The sequence below is a fragment of the Sminthopsis crassicaudata genome, chromosome 1 (genome assembly GCF_048593235.1).
Source record: "Sminthopsis crassicaudata isolate SCR6 chromosome 1, ASM4859323v1, whole genome shotgun sequence".
Lineage (NCBI taxonomy): Eukaryota > Metazoa > Chordata > Mammalia > Dasyuromorphia > Dasyuridae > Sminthopsis > Sminthopsis crassicaudata.
The window spans coordinates 407,950,604-407,974,223 of NC_133617.1; the positions used below are offsets into that span (position 1 = coordinate 407,950,604).

The 23,620-nt window shown below is 34.3% G+C and overlaps 1 protein-coding gene across 2 annotated transcripts in view; it reads right to left on the reverse strand.

The window, feature by feature from the left end:
• Positions 1 to 23,620, reverse strand: part of LOC141549998 (guanine nucleotide-binding protein subunit alpha-14) — a 266,321-nt gene that overhangs the window by 122,456 nt on the left and 120,245 nt on the right. For both annotated transcript variants that reach the window (XM_074280104.1, XM_074280105.1), the window contains exon 2: positions 14,893 to 15,077. In XM_074280104.1, coding sequence (XP_074136205.1) covers positions 14,893 to 15,077 — 185 coding nt within the window. The remainder of the gene's footprint in view (positions 1 to 14,892; positions 15,078 to 23,620) is intronic.

The window sequence follows — 23,620 nt, forward strand, 5'->3', positions numbered from 1 at the left end:
ATTAAAAATTTTTTTTAAATAATGTAAGGGTGACAATCATGATCTCAGACAAAGCAAAAACAAAATTAAATCTAATGGAAAGAAATAATCAGAAGACTGCTTTTTGCAAAATGGTACCATACACAATGAAGTGATATAAAAAAATTACAGCAAAAAAATATAATATTTTAGCATTAACTAGAAAAAAGAAAGAGAAAATCATGGGTTCACTTGACCTAACTTGATAGTAATGGCTACATTACACAAGTATTATTATGACTTTTCACTAACATGCTCCAATATGATGCAAACCTAGACAGAAAGGTCTTGCAGAACTGTAATTTAATAAACTTTTTATTAAACAATTACTTATTTTGAAAGCAAAAAACAATATGGAGCAGAGGTGGGCTAAAGAACTCACTATACACACAACCACATACATACATATGCATACAGACATACAAAAACGTACCCATTTTCCCTATCTGTACCACCACAAGTCATTTAAGTCATATATCCTCCAAGTTCCCCAAAGCAAAGCTCTGAGATTATTATTAGTTGAACAGTGACCAATCTGCATTAGAAGAGGAAATTTTATTACTAGGATGAAACAAAACAGAAACAAAAGAAATACATATCACTCAAAAAGTTTGGCTAAATACCCATGTAGGAAAAATTTATACACGCATATATACACACCTGTCTACACACACACACACAGGTCAGTGAAGTAGGACGGTGAGTAGAGCTATGGTTTGAAATACATCTTTCTGAGTTTGAATCTGGCCTGGGGCATTTACTAGCTATGTGACCTTTGGCAAGTCACTTAACCCTGTAAGCCTCAGTTTCCTCGAATGTAAAGTGAGTTGGAAAAGGAAATGGCAAGTCACTCCAGTATCTCTACCAAGAAAACTCCAAATAGGATCATGAAGAGTCAGCCATGCCTGAACAATAACAAGGAGATAAGAAAATATTTCTTTAGAGTTTTCATAACTATAGCATGGGTATTATTATCCCTATTTTATAAATAAGAAAACTGAGGTTCAAAATGGTTTAAAATTTTTCATTTACTCACATGACTAATAAATGCCAGAAACAAACTTGAACCTCTGGTCTTCCAAACTCTAAATACAAACACTCTGTCTTCCCAGCCAAAGTTCATATTGATCATTAGATATTAATCTAAGTTAGGAAAAGCTCGTTAAGGCAGTCTGACTACTAAATAGTAAACTACACTCTTCCCCCAAACAACCCATAAAACCATCTACTAAGGCACAGCAGCACTGCTTCCTATATAAATAGGAGTTCTCAACCTTCTTTTGTGTTGTGGACATCTTTGACAGTCTGGTGAAGTCTATGGACTACTTCTCTGAATTATTTTATTTTTATGCATTACATTAAATATACTGTATAGAATAATTATAAAGGAGAGAAAGGTTCTTAAAAAGTCACTTTTTCCCATTGAAACTCATAGACCCCCTGATATCTATTCACAGAGGTCTTTTGCTTTCATGAACAATATAGGTAATAAATCTCTGAAAAAGATCTAGAAGTCACACTGATGAAATCACAAATCTTTTGAAATACTAAAGTTGAGGATTATGACTGGACCTCTGATATCATTCACACAGGGACTGCTTTTGGTAAGGAACTCCCCCTAACAAAGCAGGTCAACATCTTCTCTGTAACATATTGTCTTAATCATTTTGGTTTTAGGAAACTTTTATGCTCTTAAAAATAACTGAGGACCTAAGAGAATAACATATTTAAGTGGATTTGTCAATATTTACTACATTAAAAATAATTTTTAATACTTTACTATTACAAGCAATTTTTGTTACTAACAATTTAGTATTATAATATTAATATTAAAACATTTTAGTATTATGACAACAGTTTGGATCACAAAGACCTCTTATAGCTGTCTCCAGGATTTCCTAATAGTTGTCTTAGAAGAGATGTCAAACTTGAGGATAATTAAGTAGCCTGAAAAACTGCCTGAATGTAGCCCAAGTCAAATTAGAATGCAATTGGGAAATTCTTAACAAAACATAAATAAAAATAAAACACAACATAGATAATGTTAGTTTGTTGTCTTCTAAGTCAACAAGCAACCATTTCATTTTTAGAGTGTTTTAAATATATTTTTATTAATAAATCTGCAAAATTGAATCAGACCCAACTCATTACCTACCATTGCACAAAAGAACTGAGAAAGGATCTCAGCCAATCAGTACTATTTCCTTGCCTGGACTGTACAATTAAAAACAACACTGTGACACAAGATGAAGTTTACTAGGGATAAATGTCAAGTGTTAAGAAACAAATCTAAGTGCTAAAATTTTAGCTTGATGAGAGATTGTACGGTTCCTGCAAAACAAGAGAAGGAAATTGTAAGGGCCCTTTAAAATGGGCAGACACAGTGCAATGGGAGATTGAGGTCCTGAAGTAATCTCTGTGGATATTAGGACTGCCCAGTAGGTGGGATCTTGGCCACGTTGAGATAGCTTCATAATGGGTGACAGCTCTCTCGCTGATTGGCTGTGTGTGTGTGACCTCATAGGCCTTTTATAAGCCCACTGCAGGCAGCAGTCACTCTCTTTAACCTAGCTCCCTGAGCCAAGCAGATGGATAGCCCAGAGAGGTAAGGATTTTGGTAGTGAACATGTGGGTCTTCTGACCAGGTGTTCACTCGGGAACCAACAAGTCAGGGCATCAGTCAGGGCATTATGTGAGTAGGTATAATAAAGGCTTTTAAGATTACACGTGGCTGTTCTTGAGTGCACTACCGGTTATTAAATTATAGATTCAAGAAATCATGGCCAGAGACCTTTGAAGGCCTCAGAGGAGGTGAGCTGGGTAGAGTTCACACTGCAAAGGTCAGTAGTCAAAGGTACTCTGTTGGGCCTAGGACAGACTAGTAATTGTAACTGCCAGGAGGGCACATTACATCTAAGAAAAATCAGCTACACACTGGAATGTGCAACAGAATGTGAAATCATCTGAAGAACCATTGCTTGGATCAGGAATATTTGTTCTTAAAGATAGGATAGTACTTTTTAAATATTTGTAGGGTTACCTTCAAATAAGGAAGAAAATTGATTTAATTTTTATTTCCAGAAAACAAAACTAGGTATGATGAGAAATTAGAGAGGGATCTATCTCTATCTATATATGATTTTCCTGAAGTATAGGTCTGACCTTATCACTTCCCTACTTTACAAAGCTCAAAAGGTTTCTATTTGCCTTTTAGAGCCAACATAAGCTTTTCTCTTAATTTTTAAAATCCTTCACAATCTGGCCTCTGTCTACTTAGCTACAAATGACTTCCCTTTTAACACTCTGGTCCAGCCAAACTGGCCTCCTTGTGTTCCTCATGCATGACGTTCCATTTCCAGTCTTTGAGACTTTGTATTTGTTGTTCTCTCATGCTTGGAAAAGCATTTACATCTTACCTTTGCCATTTAAAAAATCCTCCTTTTTTCTCAAAACTCCACTCAAATAACTCCTCTATCATGTCTTCAATGGTGTCAGTCAGCTGCTAATTACTGCCTTCCATCAAATAATTTACTTTGTATTTAAATACACATAAATGTATGTGTGTGTATATATATGTGTGTGTGTGTATGTATAGATACACTTATCCATATATACACATTTACATATATATGTAAATATATTTGTATATACACATTTATATAATATATACACATATATATACACTTTATACATATATCGTGTATATGTATATATGTTCTTGTTTTATTTATATGGTGTGTGTATATATGTAATATATATATGTTTGTGTATATACTTGTTTTTTATACTGTGTGTATGTTTAAGTATATGCTTGTTTTTATATATATTATATTATACTGTGCTTGTTTTTATTTATACCGTGTATATATATATATATATATATATATATATATATATATATATACATATATGTATATATATATATATATATATAAACAAGCATATACACAAACATATATATGTAAGGTTCTTGAGGGTAGGGCTATTTCATTGTTGCCTTTTTAGGTCCAGGTCATGCTTGGCAAATAGTAGGGACTTAATAGTGTTGTGCCATAGTTCTCTTTTAATGTCCAGACCCAGTTTCCCTAATAGTCCTATTCAGTTACTTTGCCTCAGGTTATAACCATTCCCTTTTAATGTTAGGATAAAGATTTTATTTCTTAAACTTAGGCTATACTTATTCCCTCTTAATGTTTTATAAAGGTCTTTATCCATTTTAGACATCATTAGAATATCAGGAGCCTCTTCAGTACCTCCCTCCTAGGCCTGCCTCCATTATGTCGTCCTCATCCTAGGTTCCTCCCCCCATTAGGTCATCCCCATCCAGATACCTCCCCAATTATGTCATTGTTCTTGTTAACCTATAAAAAATTTTGTGTATCTGACATTGGTGCTGGATTCTTTGAGACAGTAGTCTTGTTCAGCCTTGGGACTGGATCCATTGGTCCCAGTAAAGCTCTCCATTTAATAAATTCTGTATTGAATCTCTCTAATCTCTGTCTTGCTCAGTTTCTCTGGCATTACAATAGGTATATGTTGATTAATGCTTATGTGATAATGTGAACATTTTTACCCCAAAGGTGGAAGGAGCCACTGAAGATTTTTGAGTTGATGACTGGCATAAGTTTTAGGTACTTTATTTTGGTAGCTGAGTGAAGCATGGCCTTCTGATCATTCTTTTACTACCACCATTCCTTGAATGTAGGCAATTTTTACCTCTTCTTTTCTGACTATGTGAATCCTACTCTTCCTGCAAAACATGTTTCTTCATGAAACTTTCCTTGACTCCCTTGGTCAGTAGCTATTTCTCACCTCTTATACTTATCTATGCCATTTATTTAGAACTAAGACTGAAGTGACTGGACAACAAATAACACTTTCATGATTATTTCTAGCCTTATGAGCAAATTTTTTCTCTATCCATTAAGATAAATACATATTCATGATCTCTGGGACATCATTCTAGGAACCAATCCATATAATTGGTGACTATGTGAATACTAGATTATCTGGATTGCCCAAGACATCAGCCTACAATTCAGGTTCATATCCCATCTAGGTAACTGCTTGGGTTATCTTACCATCAGCCTGCTGCCATCTTGCCCACTGTTACATTTCCCAGAAATAAAACAAACCTTTTGTTTATCACTTTCCTCTCTTTCCTCCATATACTGTGTTTCCCTATAAAAATATAAGCTCTTTGTGGACAAGGAATCTTTCTATTTTAAAAATATTTCTATCCCTAGAACTCAGCATAATGCCTATCATATAGTGTTCACGTAATAGAATTTTTTTCTTTTGTCATCATAGGAAGAATTAACTTTTAGAATACCTTTGAAAACAAGGAGCTTCATATAATTTGGGTTTTTTCCAAATCTGAATTTTTCAAATGCAAATAAAATAAGCACTTCCCTACATATTGTAGAACAGAAGAAGGGCCATGTATAAGATACCTCAAGTGCCTAATACATACAGCTTTCTTTTTTCTCTTTAAATATAGAATATATATATATATATATATATGTATATGTATTCTTTAAATATAGAATGTCAGTGCACATAATCAGCAGATTTCCTTGATAAAATAGTTGTTTGTAGCATCTTTGTATTTTTATTTTGTTTTCAAGTTCATGAAATATGAAAGATGTCCCTTTATTACGATACATTTTCCTTGTCCTTTTCTTTTTTAAAGGAAAATGATCAGCTTATGGGGTTGCCTTTTCTTGAAGTCCCCACTCAAGCTATTGTGTAGCAAAGAAATATACTTGACTGCTTTGAACTAGTCCTAAATACATGAGACATTGTTAGTATTTATTAACCTTCTCTCATTCCAATATTCCTCAATTGCCAAGTCATCTCTACTTCCATAAAACCCTCATATATGTCCCCTTCCCTCCTCTAGCATTGCCACTTTGGGATGGGGCAGGCCTTCCTCTCCACATGCCAGGACTATTACAATAGTCTCAAGTCTCTCCCCACATCAATCCATCCCCACTGAGCTATAAAAATAAATCATCCTAAAGCACAAATTTGAGTATGCTAACACTGTAACCAAACAACTCTAATGGTTCCCAACGACCTACAGGATTAAATACAAGATCCTCTGTTTGACTTTTAAAGCCTTTTCATAACCTAGTCCCTTCCTATCTTTCCAGTCTTCTCACACTTGATTTCCTTCACTTTCTCTGTGATCCAGTGTCTTCTGTTCTTACAAGACACTTCCATTGGTTATCACCCAAAAATGGAATGTTCGCCCTCGTCTAAAGCCCATAGTATTTTACAAAGAACCACCACTGGGATTAATAGACAATAAGCAAACAAATGTTTGATTACAATTTTTTTCTTATTGGAGTCAATGTACACCTAGGCATCATTTTTATCTCCTGACTAAATAACTTTTTGTATTTTATCATATTTTCTATTATGTTATATGTCATATAATTGTATCTTTACAGTATTATTCAATTCCATGAACCTAGCATAAGTATTATCATACTTTGTTAGAAATTTTCTGTTATTTTGTATCTTGACAGTATTATTCAATTCCATGAACCTAGCATAAGTATTATCATACTTTGTTAGAAATTTTCTGTTATTTTGTATCTTTACAGTATTATTCAATTCCATGAACCTAGCATAAGTATTATCATACTTTGTTAGAAATTTGCTGGTATTTTGTATCTTGACAGTATTATTCAATTCCATGAACCTAGCATAAGTATTATCATACTTTGTTAGAAATTTTCTGTTATTTTGCTATTATAAATAAAACAGCTACTGATGTGTGTGTGTGTGTATATTATATATATATATATATATATATATATATATATATATATATGTATATATATGCAAAAAAAATTAAAAGCATCCCGGCTTCAAATTTTAACTTACATACTATTTTTTTTCATCTTCTTTAATCATAGTGCCTTCCTTTACAGATTATTTCCAGTTTATCTTGTATATACTCTTGTTTGTGGACATATTGTGTGTGTGTATTTTTTATGGTGTTTCCCCTATTAGATTTAAACTCCTTGAAAACTGAAGTTTTTAATTTGTTTCTATTTTCCTTTCCTATTTTTCTTGCACATGGTAAGCACTTAAGATAATTTTATTAACATGACTCAATCAATTCCTACCCTCCTATTTTTCATTAGATTTAAATGGAGTTCTTTATGAAAACTTGACCTCAAGGTCTTTGTTTATAACCTTGTGACTGGACAAGCAATTTAATGTCTCCCTCTTAGAAAAGGAAGTTTCAGACTAGCTTTCTAAAGTATTTTTCTGCTTTAAATCCCTAAGATTCTCTGATTTAACTGACTGTGAATCTTTCCTGCAATCTCCCTAACAAATACTCATGCAGCCCCTACTTGGAAAAACTCTAGTAAGGAGAAATCCACTAAATTATGCTTTGGAGAATTCTATTTATTACAAATATTTTCCCTGTATCACACCTAAGTTTGCTTCTCTTTAATTTCCACACATCACTCCCAATTCCACATGAACTCTCTTTTAAGTACTTGAAGATAGAATATATCCCTACTAAGCTTTGCCTTCACCCAACTAAATCTCCTGTCATCTTAGTTGTCATCTTCTGGATTCACAATACCTTTTCTCTGAATTCCCTAAAATCTGGTGTTTAAAGCTAAAAAAAGGAAATCAGATAGCAATAACATTATATTTAGACCCATTCAGTTTCTATCTCCCTCATTCTGATATACAGCTTTTCTTAATAAAGCTTAGGATATCATTAGCTTTTTGGATAATGTGGGCTATTTACTTCTACTATACTTAAAATCCACAAAAATTCCCAAATCTTCCTCAGCTTATATTATGGCATTTGTAAGTACAGTATACTTGTTAGTGTATGCACTACTATTATATGTATCAATATAGCAATGATGTATGATTTTTGTCAGTTTGGGCTCTCCCTTCACTAAAAGAGAGCCCAGGCTGCTGGAAAAATAATGATCAAGATGTGGACAAGTTGAGACTTTCCCATGACCATAACTAGTCAATATCAGAGGTAGGATTTGAATCTAGGTCTTCCTTTCAGTTCAATTCAATTTGTGTGGAATGGAGTTATGATAAAGTGAAGAACTTACAGGAATATTTAAATTCTTTTTCTGTATTTTTTATTTCTATGTCTCTGTGTGTGCTAGCCAATATTTACTTAAACTTTAGATATATTTACTTAACCAGAAATGATATTTATCCTTGTTCAATGTTATCAATATTTAGATTATTAAATGCTGTCAGATCAGCAATCTGAAGTTTGAAGGTCTGATGGATGATTCCTCTCAGAATCAGAAAAACTGAAAATGTTATGTTCTAATTTGCTTTTGTTATCTATTCCTCAATGCTCCCCAATTTATGATGTAATCCTTTGTAACAGAAACCTTCCATTCCAATCTCTCCAAATAGCAACAACCAATTAGATGCCTCCCCCTCCCCTTCTCAATGCTTTCTTACTTGTGATGTAATCTCTTGTATAAACGCTATATATATTTACTACTTCTTTAACCCTCCTATCACGAGTTTTCTCTTTCTTATCTCGCAATGGGATGGCTCATCCTCTGGAGGTTTTCAATAAACAAATTTTCTGCCTTCTATTGAGTGATCTCTGAGTAGTCATTTTGGGTAAGAGTCTTCTACATCCCTTACAAATTGAATTTGCCAATCATTTATAAAGAATCATTATATATCATGAACTGTTCTAGACATACAGACAAAACCAAAATGGCTCCAATCTTCAAGAAGCTTATCTTATATAAGAAGAAAAAAAAAAACACAAAAAACACATGCACAAATAACTAAATACAAAATAAAGATAAAGGGAAATCACTTGGTATGGATGAATTGCCAAATCATTAGCACAGGAAATCTATTCATTGTCCCAGAACTGGTAATTCCTTCTTGATGTCTGTAGATATTGACATTGGATTTAGAGAAAAAATTTCTAGCCAAGCTAAGTTAGAAACCCAGAGGCCATTAGGGCAAAATTTCCTGACCAATTAATCAATAAGTATCTATTAATCACTTGTTTGGTGCTAGTCTTTATATTAGGCACTGGGAATATAGAGATAAAAATTAAAACACTTAAACACTTAAAAACACTTCCAATTCTATCTTGAGAACAATACATAGCCATATTCATTACTAGCTCATAACACTATTGGCAATTGACATGACTAAGGTTCTTTTTTCCCTTTGAAGCAAAAAATATTGACCAATGTTGCTAATTACTGCATTTGGGAATCTAAATTACAGCTTATTAATTAAAATACATAAAATATAATCAGAACCTATTATACACCACTTTACTATATCACATTATCTTTCTTCTGACTGGTAATTGCTATCTGCCTCTTGAGAAAGAACTGATGGAGTCTGAATACAAATGGAAGCATATTATTTTTCATTTTCCTTCCTTTCTTCCTTCCTTCTTTTCTGTTTGTCTTCCTCCACAAAATGACTAATATGGAAATACATTTTACATAATTATACACATATCATATTGCTTGTTGTCTCAGGTAAGGGGGAAGGGAAAGGATGGAAGGATTTGGGAACTCAAAATTATATAAAAATGTTAAAAAAATTGTTTTTTTTTTTCATATAATTGGGGGGGAAATGATTAAAAAATAAATATGCTAATGTCTTCAGAGTCTGGAAAATCTCTGTTCAAGCCTCAACTCTGATACATGTCACCTGTGTGACTCTTGGCCAAAGACAATCTTTTAGGGCTCTAGAGAACACTCTAAGACTTCAAAATGCTGAAAAGATTCTGATCTTCAATAAAATCACAGGTCCCAGTCCCTAATAACAATAATACAAAATAATTTAGGTTATTGTGACTTAATTCCAAGCAATCTCATTGCTATTTTATATTATGTCATTCTATAGCATACTTGTTTCTCATTCTACCATTGCAACTTAGTTTTTCCATTTAGTCCTATATGAATAATAGTAACTGAAATCTGTATAGCGCTTTAAAGTTTGTAGAGACCTTCATACAAATGATCATATTTGAGACTCACAATAACTTTTGTAAGGTGGGTTACAGGTACTTATTTTAATTATTTATTCCTTTTTTTTTCATCAGATAAGGAAACAAAGGCTCAGTAACTCTTTTTTTGGTTTCCTAGTAAATATACGACTAAGGTCTTCCCAGCTCCGAGTTCAGCACTCTACTCACTCACCCATGCTTCCTAACAATTCAGAGCCTATGATGAGTACTGGACTTAATCTTGTGTTTGAGGCTCACAAAATACTAATATGTTTGTCTAGGGCTTTCAAGTACACTCTCTTCTAAGAACCTCATCCCAAAGTAGGCAGGGCAGGCATAGTATTCTCTCCTTGTTTTTCAGATGATTGAATAAACTTTGCTAGATTGGTTGACTTGTCCAACCAATGTCCAACATTAAGAGGTTGGACCAGGATCTTGATCTATCTCTAGGAAGGAAACAGATACCTGGAATTTTTGCTTTGCTTATATATTTTAACATAATTTGGAAAGCTGAAAAATTGTGACTTGGGTAAAATAATTTGTAAAGCTTCATTTCCATGATGGCATTAATTCTTTTATTTCCTGTTGCCTAATGTCTCAGTTTCCATCACCTGATCCATTACTGGATAAAGAGTATTTTGTGTGTGTATGCGTACGTGTGTGTATTTATATATGAAAATTTAAAGTGATATTATAATAAAAAGATAATTTTCCTTTTTAAGGAGATATTTGCTCAGTTAGGTCACAGATGTCATACAATAGGGTCTTATTAACATATAAAAGAATTTATGGTTTCCTAGGGAAACTTACAATAGTTGTTGCTTAGAAGCATGATTCCTGTCTCAATTAACTTGTAACCTATGTTTGCTAAAGATTATGTCTCAAACTCCAGGGGAGATGGATTGTTTTATCTCAGCAGATAATTTTGATCCTGGACTCTATGTTATCTGGTGCTCCGGAAGTTTAATTTCTCAGCTAACTTGCCAAAGATAGTTTAAAATCTACTGTTCAATAAGGAAAAAAAATAACTTATTTTCCCTGTCAGCCTTTCTCCTTTTCCTTTAAATAAATCCAGAAACAGAGGTTAAGATTAAGATAGGAGAGTTGGGTCTAGGTGTGGCTGTGGTTCAGTTGTTTTTCAGTTCTGACTTTTTATGACCCTATTTTTGGGTTTTCATGGCAGAGATATTAGAGGGGTTTGCTATTTCCTTCTCCTTGCTATTTTCCTTTCTCTATTCCTTCTTTCCTTCTCCTCATCTACAGATGTGGAAACTAAGGCAAACAGGGTTTAGTGATTTGCCCAGAGTCACACAACTAGTAGAGTCCAAGGCCAGATTTGAGATCAGGAAAAGGAGTCTTCCTGATTTCAAGCCCAGTAATCAATCTACTGTACACCTAGGATCCAGATCCCAAATTCCCACATGCTGGTCAGTTAAAAATAGTGTGGCTAAGGCAGAGTAGGGTTCTCTAGCAAAAGGAAGGTTTGCTGGAGTACAAATTATGGGTAACCAGCATTTTTCCCTTTTAAGTAGCAATCCTGAGTTTCATATATTCTGAATCTCTGAAATGATTCTTGATTGAAAGAATGCTGACTTCTCTCCTATCTAGAATAGATTTCAGGATTTATTCTATCCTGGAATACATAAATATGCCTATTCTAAAGTGCATTATTTGAGTTTCCTTGCTAATAACCTGACATATATTAGCATTTGTTTCGTTTCTTTCTTTTGGTGAGGCAATCAGGGTTAAGTGTGTTGCCTAGGGTCACACAGCCAGTAAGTGTCTGAGGCTGGATTTGAACTGAGGTCCTCCTGACTCTAGGGTCACCTAAATTCCCCCTTATCATTTGTTTCTATCTATTCCCTCACCTTGGCAACTTGACTTCTTTCCCTCCCACATTCCTTAGATCTACTCTGGAATCTGTAAGGAGTAATCTAATTAATTTCTGATTAGACCACAGTCACTCCAAATCCAACTGATAATTTACTTTCACTGCATCCAGGGTCATTTCTAGTCATCCTGAGATATATCTGGCCACTGAACCCAAGCAGATCTAGAGGGGAAAGTGAGGCAGGTGACCCTGCACAGCCCTCTTTCACTTAAATCCAATTCACTTGCATATCATGGTATTACCTCCCTGACATCATGGTCCTCTTTGAGAACAAAGACAACCACAACAATTACAACAGCTTTGCTGCCTACTTCACAACAATGGGATGAAATAGATATCCTAAAAAGAGATTTCTCAATAGCCTGTCCAGGTCTCTATCTTATTGTTTCTTATTGTAAAAGTCAATTAATAAGGGAATCATTATAAATCCTGTCCTATTCTTGAAGTATTTCATTCCTAAAGTCACAGAAATAAGAGACTATTTCCTCTTATTACCTCAGTAGATCCCAAGAGAAATCTGGGAATCAAAAGCCCTGGTCCATCCTTTTTCTTAAAGAGATTTCTATCTTTTAGATAATTTAAGGAAACAAGAGACTTTAGTGGAGAAGAGAGACTGTTATAAGAAAGTTCTGGAAGAGAATGGAGTACTTATTTCCCAGGAGATCTCATTCATTATTTGTCCTCCATTCTCAAATAGGACCATGACATCAGGGAAGTGATGCCAGGACATTTAAATGATTTAGATTTTTGTAAGGGAGGGCTGTGCAAGGTCATTGAACTCACTTTCCCCTCCAGAGCCATCTGTGTCCAGTGACAAGAAATAGATTAAGACAACTGGAGAGGGCCCTGGATGAAATGGGAGACCTTGGCCTTTTTAAGTTAAGATCTTCAACAGAATTCAGTATGACTAAAGATGCACCCATTTAGTGATTAAGGCATGCTTTCTAAGTATCTATTTGATCTTCACAGTAATCCTAGGAAGTGGTATTATTATATTGATTTTACAAATGATAAAACTGAGATAAACAGAAGTTAAATGGCTTGCTCATGGTTTCATAGCTCCTAAGCATCTGAGGCAGTACTGGAACACACTTCTTCCTGACACTAGGTCCAATGCTCTAGCCACTGTTTGGGGGCAGCTAGATGGTACAGGGCAGCAGCCCTGAAGTCAGGAGGAGCTGAGTTTAAATCTGGCCTCAGACACTTAACACTTCCTAGTGTGTGATTCTGGGCAAGTCGCTTAATCCCAATTGCCTCAGCAAAAAAAAAAAAAAAAGAAGAAGAAGAAGAAGAAAGGAAGAAGAAGAAAGAGAAGGAGAAGAAGAAAGAAGAAAAAGAAAGAAGAAGGAAAAAATTAATTTTCCAATGTTATGTGGCTAGTCATAGTTTCAACTAGAAAAGAGTCTAGCAAAGTCTAGCCCTTTGTTCTTTCTAGTGTATTCTTCTTCATAAATTCAGTAGGCATTTAAAACAAATATGTATCCTGAGAGGAGTAATAGAAGAGAGTCCTTCACATCTAATATGGAATGGAAGAATGCATACAAGCATGTAAGAAACAAAAAAGAAGGAAGATACAACTGACTAAAGATGTTAGAAGCAAGAACCAGTGAAAAATTTACAGTGGAGAAAATTATAGAAAACAAAACCACAGAAATCCTTCCTAAAAACTCAGAATACAAAGAGGAGGTCTGGTATAAAAAAATCTAGAGTTTTCGACTCCTGAATGTCTTTACCATTCACAAAGTCATGCTGTCTTATACAACTGCAGGCTTGTACTTAGAAACTTTACTTTAATGATGTCTCAAGATCTGTTCTGTAGGTCTTTTCTCATAATCAGATATTTCTATCAATAACTAAAACTGCTTGGATTGAATTCTAGTCAAATTCTTTAAATACAGAATTAATAAAAATAATATCTAGCATTTTTATTGTACTTTAAGGCTTGTAAAGGATTTCACATGTATTATATCATTTCATTCTTATAACAACACTGTGGAAAGTAGGTGATATTATTTTTCCTATTTTGAAGTGAGGAAACAGAGGCTTGGAAAGGTCAAATGATTTATCCAGGGTCACAAAGATATTAAGCAACTGAGGTAGAATTTGAATTTAGGTCTTCCTGACTACAAATGCAGCACTCTATCCACTGTACCACCAAGTTACTTCTTTGGAAGAGAGCATCATAATCAAATCATCAATTGAAATAAGTTCAACTTCTAGATCCTCACAGAAACTGGCATTTCATATTACCTCTCCATACTTGTTTTTTTTTCCTATTGTACTCTAAAAGAATTTTAGTACCTTTGTCTGATATCTGGCACCATTATATTTGGGTCTAACATAGATTTGTATTTTAAATAACTGTGAATGATAGGAAAACAAATTCTGAGTCAAAGGAATTGTTGTATTACAACAATGCTAATTGAGACATCAATATAATCATCATAAACTATCTTTAATTCTGAGATGTCCTCTCTTCCTACTCCCTTCCCATAAAAAGGGTTCCCTGATCAAGTTAGGAAGATGAACTGAACAAAATGGACAGGTATGCTGTACATTCCAAAAGTATATACACAACCCAATGATTTGCTCTGTGTGTGCTATAGAGTAGGAGCACAAATATTTCATAAGAAGCAGAATTCTTGAACAGTCTTTTTATCCACAAACTATTCAAGTCAAGACAGTTGGTCATTTTGTAGCTTAGAAAAATTGAGGTATATCATACTAACCATGATATATTATTATGTTCTTTACAATAATAACCTAGAGGAGTCAACTATATACACATGATCAGAACTGGAAAAAAGCCAAAGCCGGAATATTCTCAGCGTATATATCAAAAACATCACATGTTTGAGAATTTTTTTTTTTTTCAGGATGTAAGAACAATGTTAAGTCTCCATGATTGGAATATATGCAAAGATTAAAATGCATCTACATCTTAGCTAACAAGGCAAACATCATTGATTCATCTTACCTTGTTCTGCTCAGATACATACTGTATATGTAAAGTATCCATGGCTCTGATCATTGCTTGCATAGCAGTAAATATATTTTGGTAAACCAATTTTGTGAAGCCTTTTCTGTCCTCATCAGAGTAACCAGACCCATGAATAATCCTCATTTGCTTGATAAAAGTACTTTTCCCACTTTCACCAGTACCTTAAAAAAAAAGAAAAGAAAAGAAAAAGAAAAAGAAAATCACAGTCAACCAAAATTTCCAAAGTCATACAGGCCCTAAAGAAACACCATGAGAAATAAAACTAATTCCTTACTTCTTCGAGTCTTGTCATAATATACATATCTAATAGGAGAGTTTTATAGAATCTAGAGTTGTAGTGGTATCTACATTGGGAGCTTTTCATGGGCTTTATTAGGTCCTTGTTTTATTAGCTCTCTTTAATAATAATAATAGCATTTATGTAGTACTTTAATGTATGCAAAACATAAATATTATACCATTTTATTTTCACAAAAATCTGTGAAATAGGTACTATTATTATTTCCATTTTATAATTGAGGAAACTGAGGCAGACAATGATTAAGGAACTAGTCCAGAATCATATAGCTAGTATGAAGCTAAATGTAAACTTCTTCATTCCAGCTTCAGAATTCTAACTACTATCCTATCCAGCTGCCTCTAGCATTTTTCTCTATTACCCTAAATGTCTCCACTGGTTCATTTGTGTCTATAAACATGCTGATGTCTTTCCTGACATTCAAAAAACAAAAAAGTTCTGCCAAATCCTTAGATTACTGTTTGTATTCCTTCTCCCTCCCCATTCTTCCTTTTTCCTCTCTCCTTAGCTCCTTTTACTTTGCTATCCATCTTTTAGAGTCTACTTCCTCACCACCCAGATTTCAACCCTTTGCAATCCAAGTCTCTCCTCTGCCATTTTAATTAAACAATTCTCTTAAAGATTATTAATGATTTCCTAAATGCAAAATTCCACAAGCCTTCTACTATTGTCTTTGCTTTATTTGATACTGCTAACCATTTTCTTGAAACTCTTCCATGTCTGTGGAATCCTTATGGATTTCCTCCTATATATATCCTTTGCCACTCCTTTCTCTTTCCTTGTGTCTTTCTCTTCTTCCTAATCTCTACATTGTGACATTTCCCAGTGTTCTCTTGTTGGTCATCCTTTTTTTTTTCTATCATTCTCTTACTTAGTAATTTCATCCAATTCCATAGTTCCAAATATCACCTCTGTACATGTGACACCTAAATCCTTAACTCTGGCTACAAACATTTCCTCATTCTCCAACCCATATTTTCTAAACATCTGCTGGAAAAATACATTTATATTGTCTATATCAAAATCAACATATTAAAAACTAAAATAATTTTCAATTCTTATCTCCATTCTTCTTGACACATGGCCTCAAAACTTGTGTTTCTTTTTGTTTGTTGAACATTTCCCCCCAATTACATGTAAAACAATTTTAAAACTTTTTTTTAAAATTTTTATTTTATTTTATAATTATAACATTTTTTGACACTACATATGCATGGGTAATTTTTTACAACATTATCCCTTGCACTTACTTCTATTCAGATTTTTTCCCTTCCTCCCCCAACCCCCTTCCCCTGATGGCAAGCAGTCTTATATATGTTAAATATATTACAGTATATTCTAGATACAATATATGTGTGTAGAACCGAATTTTTTGTTGCACAGGAAGAATTGGATTCAGAAGGTAAAAATAACAGTTTACATTCATTTCCCAGTGTTCCTTTTCTGGATGTAGCTGGTTCTGTCCATCATTAATCAATTGGAATTGGATTAGCTCTTCTCTATGTTGAAGAAATCCACTTCCATCAGCATACATCCTCGTACAGTATCATTGTTGAAGTGTATAATGATCTTCTGGTTCTGCTCGTTTCACTCAGCATCAGTTGATGTAAGTCTCTCCAAGCCTCTCTGTATTTCTCCTGTTGGTCATTTCTTATAGAACAATAATATTCCATAACATTCATATACCATAGTTTACCCAACCATTCTCCAATTGATGGACATCCATTCATCTTCCAGCTTCTAGCCACTATGAAAAGGGCTGCCACAAACATTTTGGCACATACAGGACCCTTTCCCTTCTTTAGTAGTTCCTTGGGGTATAAGCCCAGTAGTAGTATGGCTGGGTCAAAGGGTATGCACATTTTGATAACTTTTTGGGCATAATTCCAGATTGCTCTCCAGAATGGTTGGATTCTTTCACAACTCCACCAACAATGCATCAGTGTCCCAGTTTTCCCACAGCTCCTCCAACATTCATCGTTATTTGTTCCTGTCATCTTAGCCAATCTGACAGGTGTGTAATGATACCTCAGAGTTGTCTTAATTTGCATTTCTCTGATCAATAGTGATTTGGAACACTCTTTCATATGAATGGAAATAGTTTTAATTTCGTCATCTGAAAATTGTCTGTTCATATCCTTTGACCATTTATCAATTGGAGAATGGCTTGATTTCTTATAAATTAAAGTCAATTCTCTGTATATTTTGGAGATGAGGCCTTTATCAGAACCTTTAACTGTAAAATTTTTTTCCCAATTTGTTACTTCCCTTCTAATCTTGTTTGCATTAGTTTTGTTTGTGCAGAAACTTTTTAATTTGGTGTAATCAAAATGTTCTATTTTGTGATCAATAATGGTCTCTAGTTCTCCCTTGGACACAAACTCCTTCCTCCTCCACAAGTCTGAGAGGTAAACCATCCCATGTTCCTCCAATTTATTTATGATTTCGTTCTTTATGCCTAAATCTTGGACCCATTTTGATCTAATCTTAGTATGTGGTGTTAAATGTGAGTCCATGCCTAGTTTCTGCCATACTAATTTCCAGTTTTCCCAGCAGTTTTTGTCAAATAATGAATTCTTATCCCAAAATTTGGGATCTTTGGGTTTGTCAAAGATTAGATTGCTATTTTTATTCACTATCTTGCCCTGTGAACCTAACCTATGCCACTGATCAACTAGTCTATTTCTTAGCCAATACCAAATGGTTTTGGTGACTGTTGCTTTATAATATAGCTTTAAATCAGGTACACTTTGACCACCTTCTCTGACTTTTTTTTCATTAGTTCCCTTGCAATTCTCGACCTTTTATTCTTCCATATGAATTTTGTTGTTATTTTTTCTAGGTCATTAAAATAGTTTCTTGGGAGTCTGATTGGTATAGCACTAAATAAATAGATTAGTTTGGGGAGTATTGTCATCTTTATTATATTCGCTCGGCCTATCCAAGAACATTGAATGTCTTTCCAATTATTTAAATCTGACTTTATTTTTGTGGCAAGTGTTTTGTAATTTTGATCGTATAATTCCTGACTCTCCTTTGGTAGATATATTCCCAAATATTTTATACTATCGACTGTTATTTTGAATGGAATTTCTCTTTGTATCTCTTGCTGTTGGATTGTGTTAGTAATGTATAAAAATCCTGAGGATTTATGTGGATTTATTTTGTATCCTGCGACTTTGCTAAAATTCTGAATTATTTCTAATAGCTTTTTAGCAGAGTCTTTGGGGTTCTCTAAGTATACCATCATGTCATCTGCGAAAAGTGACAATTTGATTTCTTCATTTCCTACCCTAATTCCTTGGATCTCTTTCTCAGCTCTTATTGCCAAGGCTAGAGTTTCTAGTACTATATTGAATAGTAATGGTGATAGTGGGCAACCTTGTTTCACTCCTGATCTTACAGGGAAAGGTTCTAGTTTATCACCATTACATATGATGTTTACTGAAGGTTTTAAATATATGCTCCTTATTATTTTAAGGAATAGTCCATTTATTCCCATACTCTCAAGCGTTTTTAGTAGGAATGGATGTTGGATTTTATCAAATGCCTTTTCTGCATCTATTGAGATGATCATATGGTTTTTATTAATTTGATTATTAATATGGTCAATTATACTAATAGTTTTCCTAATATTAAACCAGCCCTGCATTCCTGTAAACCTTTTTTTTTTAAAACACAATTTTGAGTTCCAAATTTTTTCACTTGCCCTCCCCTCCCACCTCATTGAAAAGGCAAACTGCTGAGTGAAACGAGCAGAACTAGGAGATCATTATGCACTTCAACAATGATACTGTATGAGGATGTATTCTGATGGAAGTGGATATCTTCAACATAGAGAAGAGCTAATCCAATTCCAATTGATCAATGATGGACAGAATCAGCTACACCCAGAAAAGGAACACTGGGAAATGAGTGTAAACTGTTAGCATTTTTTGTTTTTCTCCCCAGATTATTTTTACCTTCCAAATCCAATTCTTCCTTTGCAACAACAACAAAATTCGGTTCTGCACATATATATTGTATCTAGAATATACTATAACATATTTAATATGTATGGGAATGCCTGCCATCTAGGGGAGGGGGTAGAGGGAAGGAGGGGAAAATTCGGAACAGAAGGGAGTACAAGGGATAATGTAAAAAATTACCTATGCATATGTACTGTCAAAAAATGTTATGAAATTAATTTTAAAAAATGAAAGAAAGTTGATACATGTAAACCCCAGAAACTTTATCATCATTGGGAAAATTAGAAGGAGTCTACTGAGAGTCTGTTTTGTTGGGATGATCTCAAAAGAAAAATGGAAGGCTGAAAAAGAAGAATTATTGGTAAAAGAAGTGAGAGATAGACTTGGATTCAAATCCTGCCTTACTAGTTTTGGACATTTGAATAAATCACTCAGTCACCAACTCAAGAATACATTCCTTTAATATATATGTATATACATATATATATTATTTAAGATTAGGGAAAAGATTATCTCCTTGTAATTTGCTCCATTTAGCTGCCCCAAAAAGACATTGTTGTGATCAGAAGAATGTCTATTGTAATCTCAGTTTGTACTGAAAGGCACAGTATGCAGAAGTAGATTATAGAGTATATCACATTAATATCCCCATGATGGTACCATATTTGATTGAGTTGGAAAACAGTGCCACTCTCATTTGGACTTTTGTTTTTTGGGACTTTCCCCCCAGAGTTTTCTACTTTGGACTGCCAGCAAAAAGATAAAAGGAATTTTTTCCTCTTACCTCAGCAATGACTATTACAAGAACATAACAGATGGAATATGGATTTCCATAGATAAGCCTGACAGTTGTTTTTTTCTTTCCTGGAATTTTCTTCCCTGAGCATAGGCCAAGGGGAAATGGACTTTCCCAGCCCTAGCAGCTATCTTGTGAGTTTGAGAGTTTAAAAGCTATATATTGAGTGCCAGCTGCCCAGTGAAGTGATTAGCTTAAGAACATGCCTCAGAAAAGAACATCACTACAGGTACTATACTGTAAAGCAAAAGATATTTTTGTAATAATGGCAAAAAGAACTGGGGAAAAAATGGATGCCATAATTTGAGGAATGGCTGAATAAAAATGGACTTGTGTGAAATGAAGCAGAATGAAGCAAACTGAATCAGCAGAACAAAAACAAAAATATAAAGAAAAATAACTATGTGATATCTCAGAACTCTGATAAAAGCAGCAAACAATACTGACTAAAAATCTGATGAAGAAACCCCTTTCTTGACAGAAAGGTGAGAAATTCAAGATATAGAATGAGATATGAATTCTTAAACATGACTTGGACATGACTTTATAGGTCATCTTGTTCACACCCTTCATATTATAGATGAGGAATAATCATTCAATAAATAAAGGTCAATAAAAGGTAAGTCAGTTGCTTCACAGCACATAGGTAGAGCTGGTATCTGAACTCAAAAGTTCTTCAAGTATTTGTTTTCCATACATGTATTTTGATGCCAACATGTGTTAAGTCTAATATCTTTGATAATTTCTGTGGTTATAAAAATTAATAGCTGTCCTAAACCTGCTACTCAAATTATACAAGGAGTAACAAGGCCCCTATTTAACCATGTTTTGGGGAAAATTTAGATATTTGAGTCATATCCAAACTTTGTTTTAGGTATTTCCCCAGAAATTCAGTATAGAGGCAACAATTCCAAAACTAAGGGAGCAGAACCAAGTAACTTTAAGGATAAGATATTGGGAGCAAATCAGAGAGGAAGAAGTGGGAGAAGAATCAGAAAGGTATTCCTCCTTCCAAATCCAACACTCTATCCAACACTCTAACCACGGATATTAATCCTTTAATTTATGATTAATTTGTACTGAGAGGTATTGTATCCAGGACTAAAATGCAAAATATAGTCTTATAATCTGCCCACAATCAGACCACATATTAAATATCACTCCAGATGAGAAAAAGCAGAGGGTATAGAGAGGATACAGAGCCCAGAAATCTGACTACTCTTCATTCAAAAATACAATTCATAGGTGTGGGTCCTTTCCTTAAGCTACTCTGAATCTGTGACCTTCAACTAGGGAGAGAGCAAGGAAAATACTAGTTGGCTAGTCAGAAGAGTACTTTCCTCAAGGAGTTCACAATCTAATAGAGTTGGTGTCTATTACTATATCCTCCACACAATTAGTCCTCTTTATACTGAATCTAGGACTTCTTGCCTTGGCACACAGCCTCTCCTTGTACTGGGATATTAGATAAAATACACTTCTGCAAAAGGTCAAGAATTTCAAAGGAATTAATGAAGAGAAAAGCAAATGAAGGTAGTCTAGCTGTACTGGATCTAAAACTATATTATAAAGCAGTGGTCATCAAAACCATTTGGTACTGGCTAAGAAATAGAGAAGTTAATCAGTGGAATAGGTTAGGTTCAAAGGACACAATAGCCAATGAATATAACAATCTAGTATTTGACAAACTCCCAGATTTTGGGATAAAAATTCATCATTTGACAAAAAATACTGGGAAAATTGGAAATTAATATGGCAGAAAGCAGGCAAAGACCCACACTGAATATACCAAGATAAGGTCAAAATGGCTTCCTGATCTAGACATGAAGAATGATATTATAAACAAATTAGAAGAACATAGGATAATTACTTCTCAGATTTGTGGAGGAGGAAGGAATTTGTGACCAAAGAAAAAGTAAAAATCATTATTGATCACAAAATAGATAGTTTTGATTATATTAAGTTAAAAAGGTTTTCTACAAACAAAACTAATGTGGATAAGATTAGAAGGAAAGCAACAAACTGGGAAAGCATTTTTGCATCCAAAAGATCTGACAAAGGCCTCATTTCTAGAATATGTAGAGAATTGACTCGAATTTGTAATAGTTCAAGCCATTCTCCAATTGATAAATGGTCAGGATGTGAACAGACAATTTTCAGATGAAGAAATTGAAATTATTTGTAGCCACATGAAAAACTGCTCCAAATCACTATTGATCAGAGAAATGCTAATCAAGACAACTCTGAGATATCACTACACACCTGTCAGATTGATTAAAATAACAAGAAAAGATCATGACAAATGTTGGAGGGGATGTGGGAAAACTGGGACACTGATACATGGTTGGTGGAACTATGAACAGATTCAACCATTCTGGAGAACAGTTTGGAACTATACTCAGAGTTATCAAACTGTGCACACCCTTTGATCCAGCAGTATTAATACTGGGCTTGTATCCCAAAGAGATCTTAGAGGAGGGAAAGGGACCCACATGTGCAAAAATGTTTGTGGCAGCCCTCTTTGTAGTGGCTAGAAACTGGAAACTGAGTGGATGCCCATCAGTTAGAGAATGGTTGAATAAATTATGGTATATGAATGTTATGGAATATTATTGTTCTGTAAGAAATGACCAACAGGATGAACACAGAGAGGCTTGGAGAGACTTACATGAACTGAGGCAGAGTGAAATGAGCAGAACCAGGAGATCATTATACACAGCAATAAGAAGACTATGTGACAATCAATTCTGATGGATGTGGCTCTCTTCAACAATGAGAGGATTCAAACCAGTTCCACTTGTATAGTGATGAAGAGAGCCATCTACATCCAGAGAGAGTACTATGGGAACAGAGGGTGGAACCCAACATAGCATTCTCACTTTCTCTGTTATTTGCTTGCATTTTGTTTTCTTTCTCAATTTTTCTTTTTCTTCCTTCTTGATCTGATTTTTCTTCTGTTAACAAGATAACTGTATAAATATGTATACATACATTGGATCTATCATGTATTTCAACATATTTAACATGTATTGGACTACCTGCCATCTAAGGGAGGGAGTTGGGGGAAGGGGGGAAAATTGAGAACAAAAGGTTTTTCAAGGGTCAGTGTTGGAAAAATTACCCATGCATATACTCTGTAAATAAAAAGCTTTACAAAAAAAAGAACAAGTATAAAAAATAAAATAAAATTAACTTCTGGCTGAACTGCATCGTTACTGTCTACAGACCTAGTTGGAAAAATGACTTGCTGTGATTTTTTCTCTCTCTTGAATTTCCCAATTAGGATTCAGTCTGGTACATCTAGATAATTTAGAGGAGTTGGATATATTGAGTGGGTTGGGATGAGGAACTCCCTGTACTACTTCTGGCTCTTCCATCATCTTGGCTCTGTCTTAATGAGTTTTTATTTTGAAGGCTTCCTAGGCTCTTGTCAGACCACAGGATTACCCCCTTTCATTTGTAATGGCAGGAACTAGAACAGCATTAAACCACAGATAATGAAATGCAAGCCAAAGGCCAGACTTTTCCCATCTGCTCTAAGCAGTAAGTCAGTCATCCTTTGACAAGTGGTACCCTTTCAATAATTCATTCAATAAATATATATAAGTGGATCTTAGTTTTAAAAAACTTTTGGGGACTAGA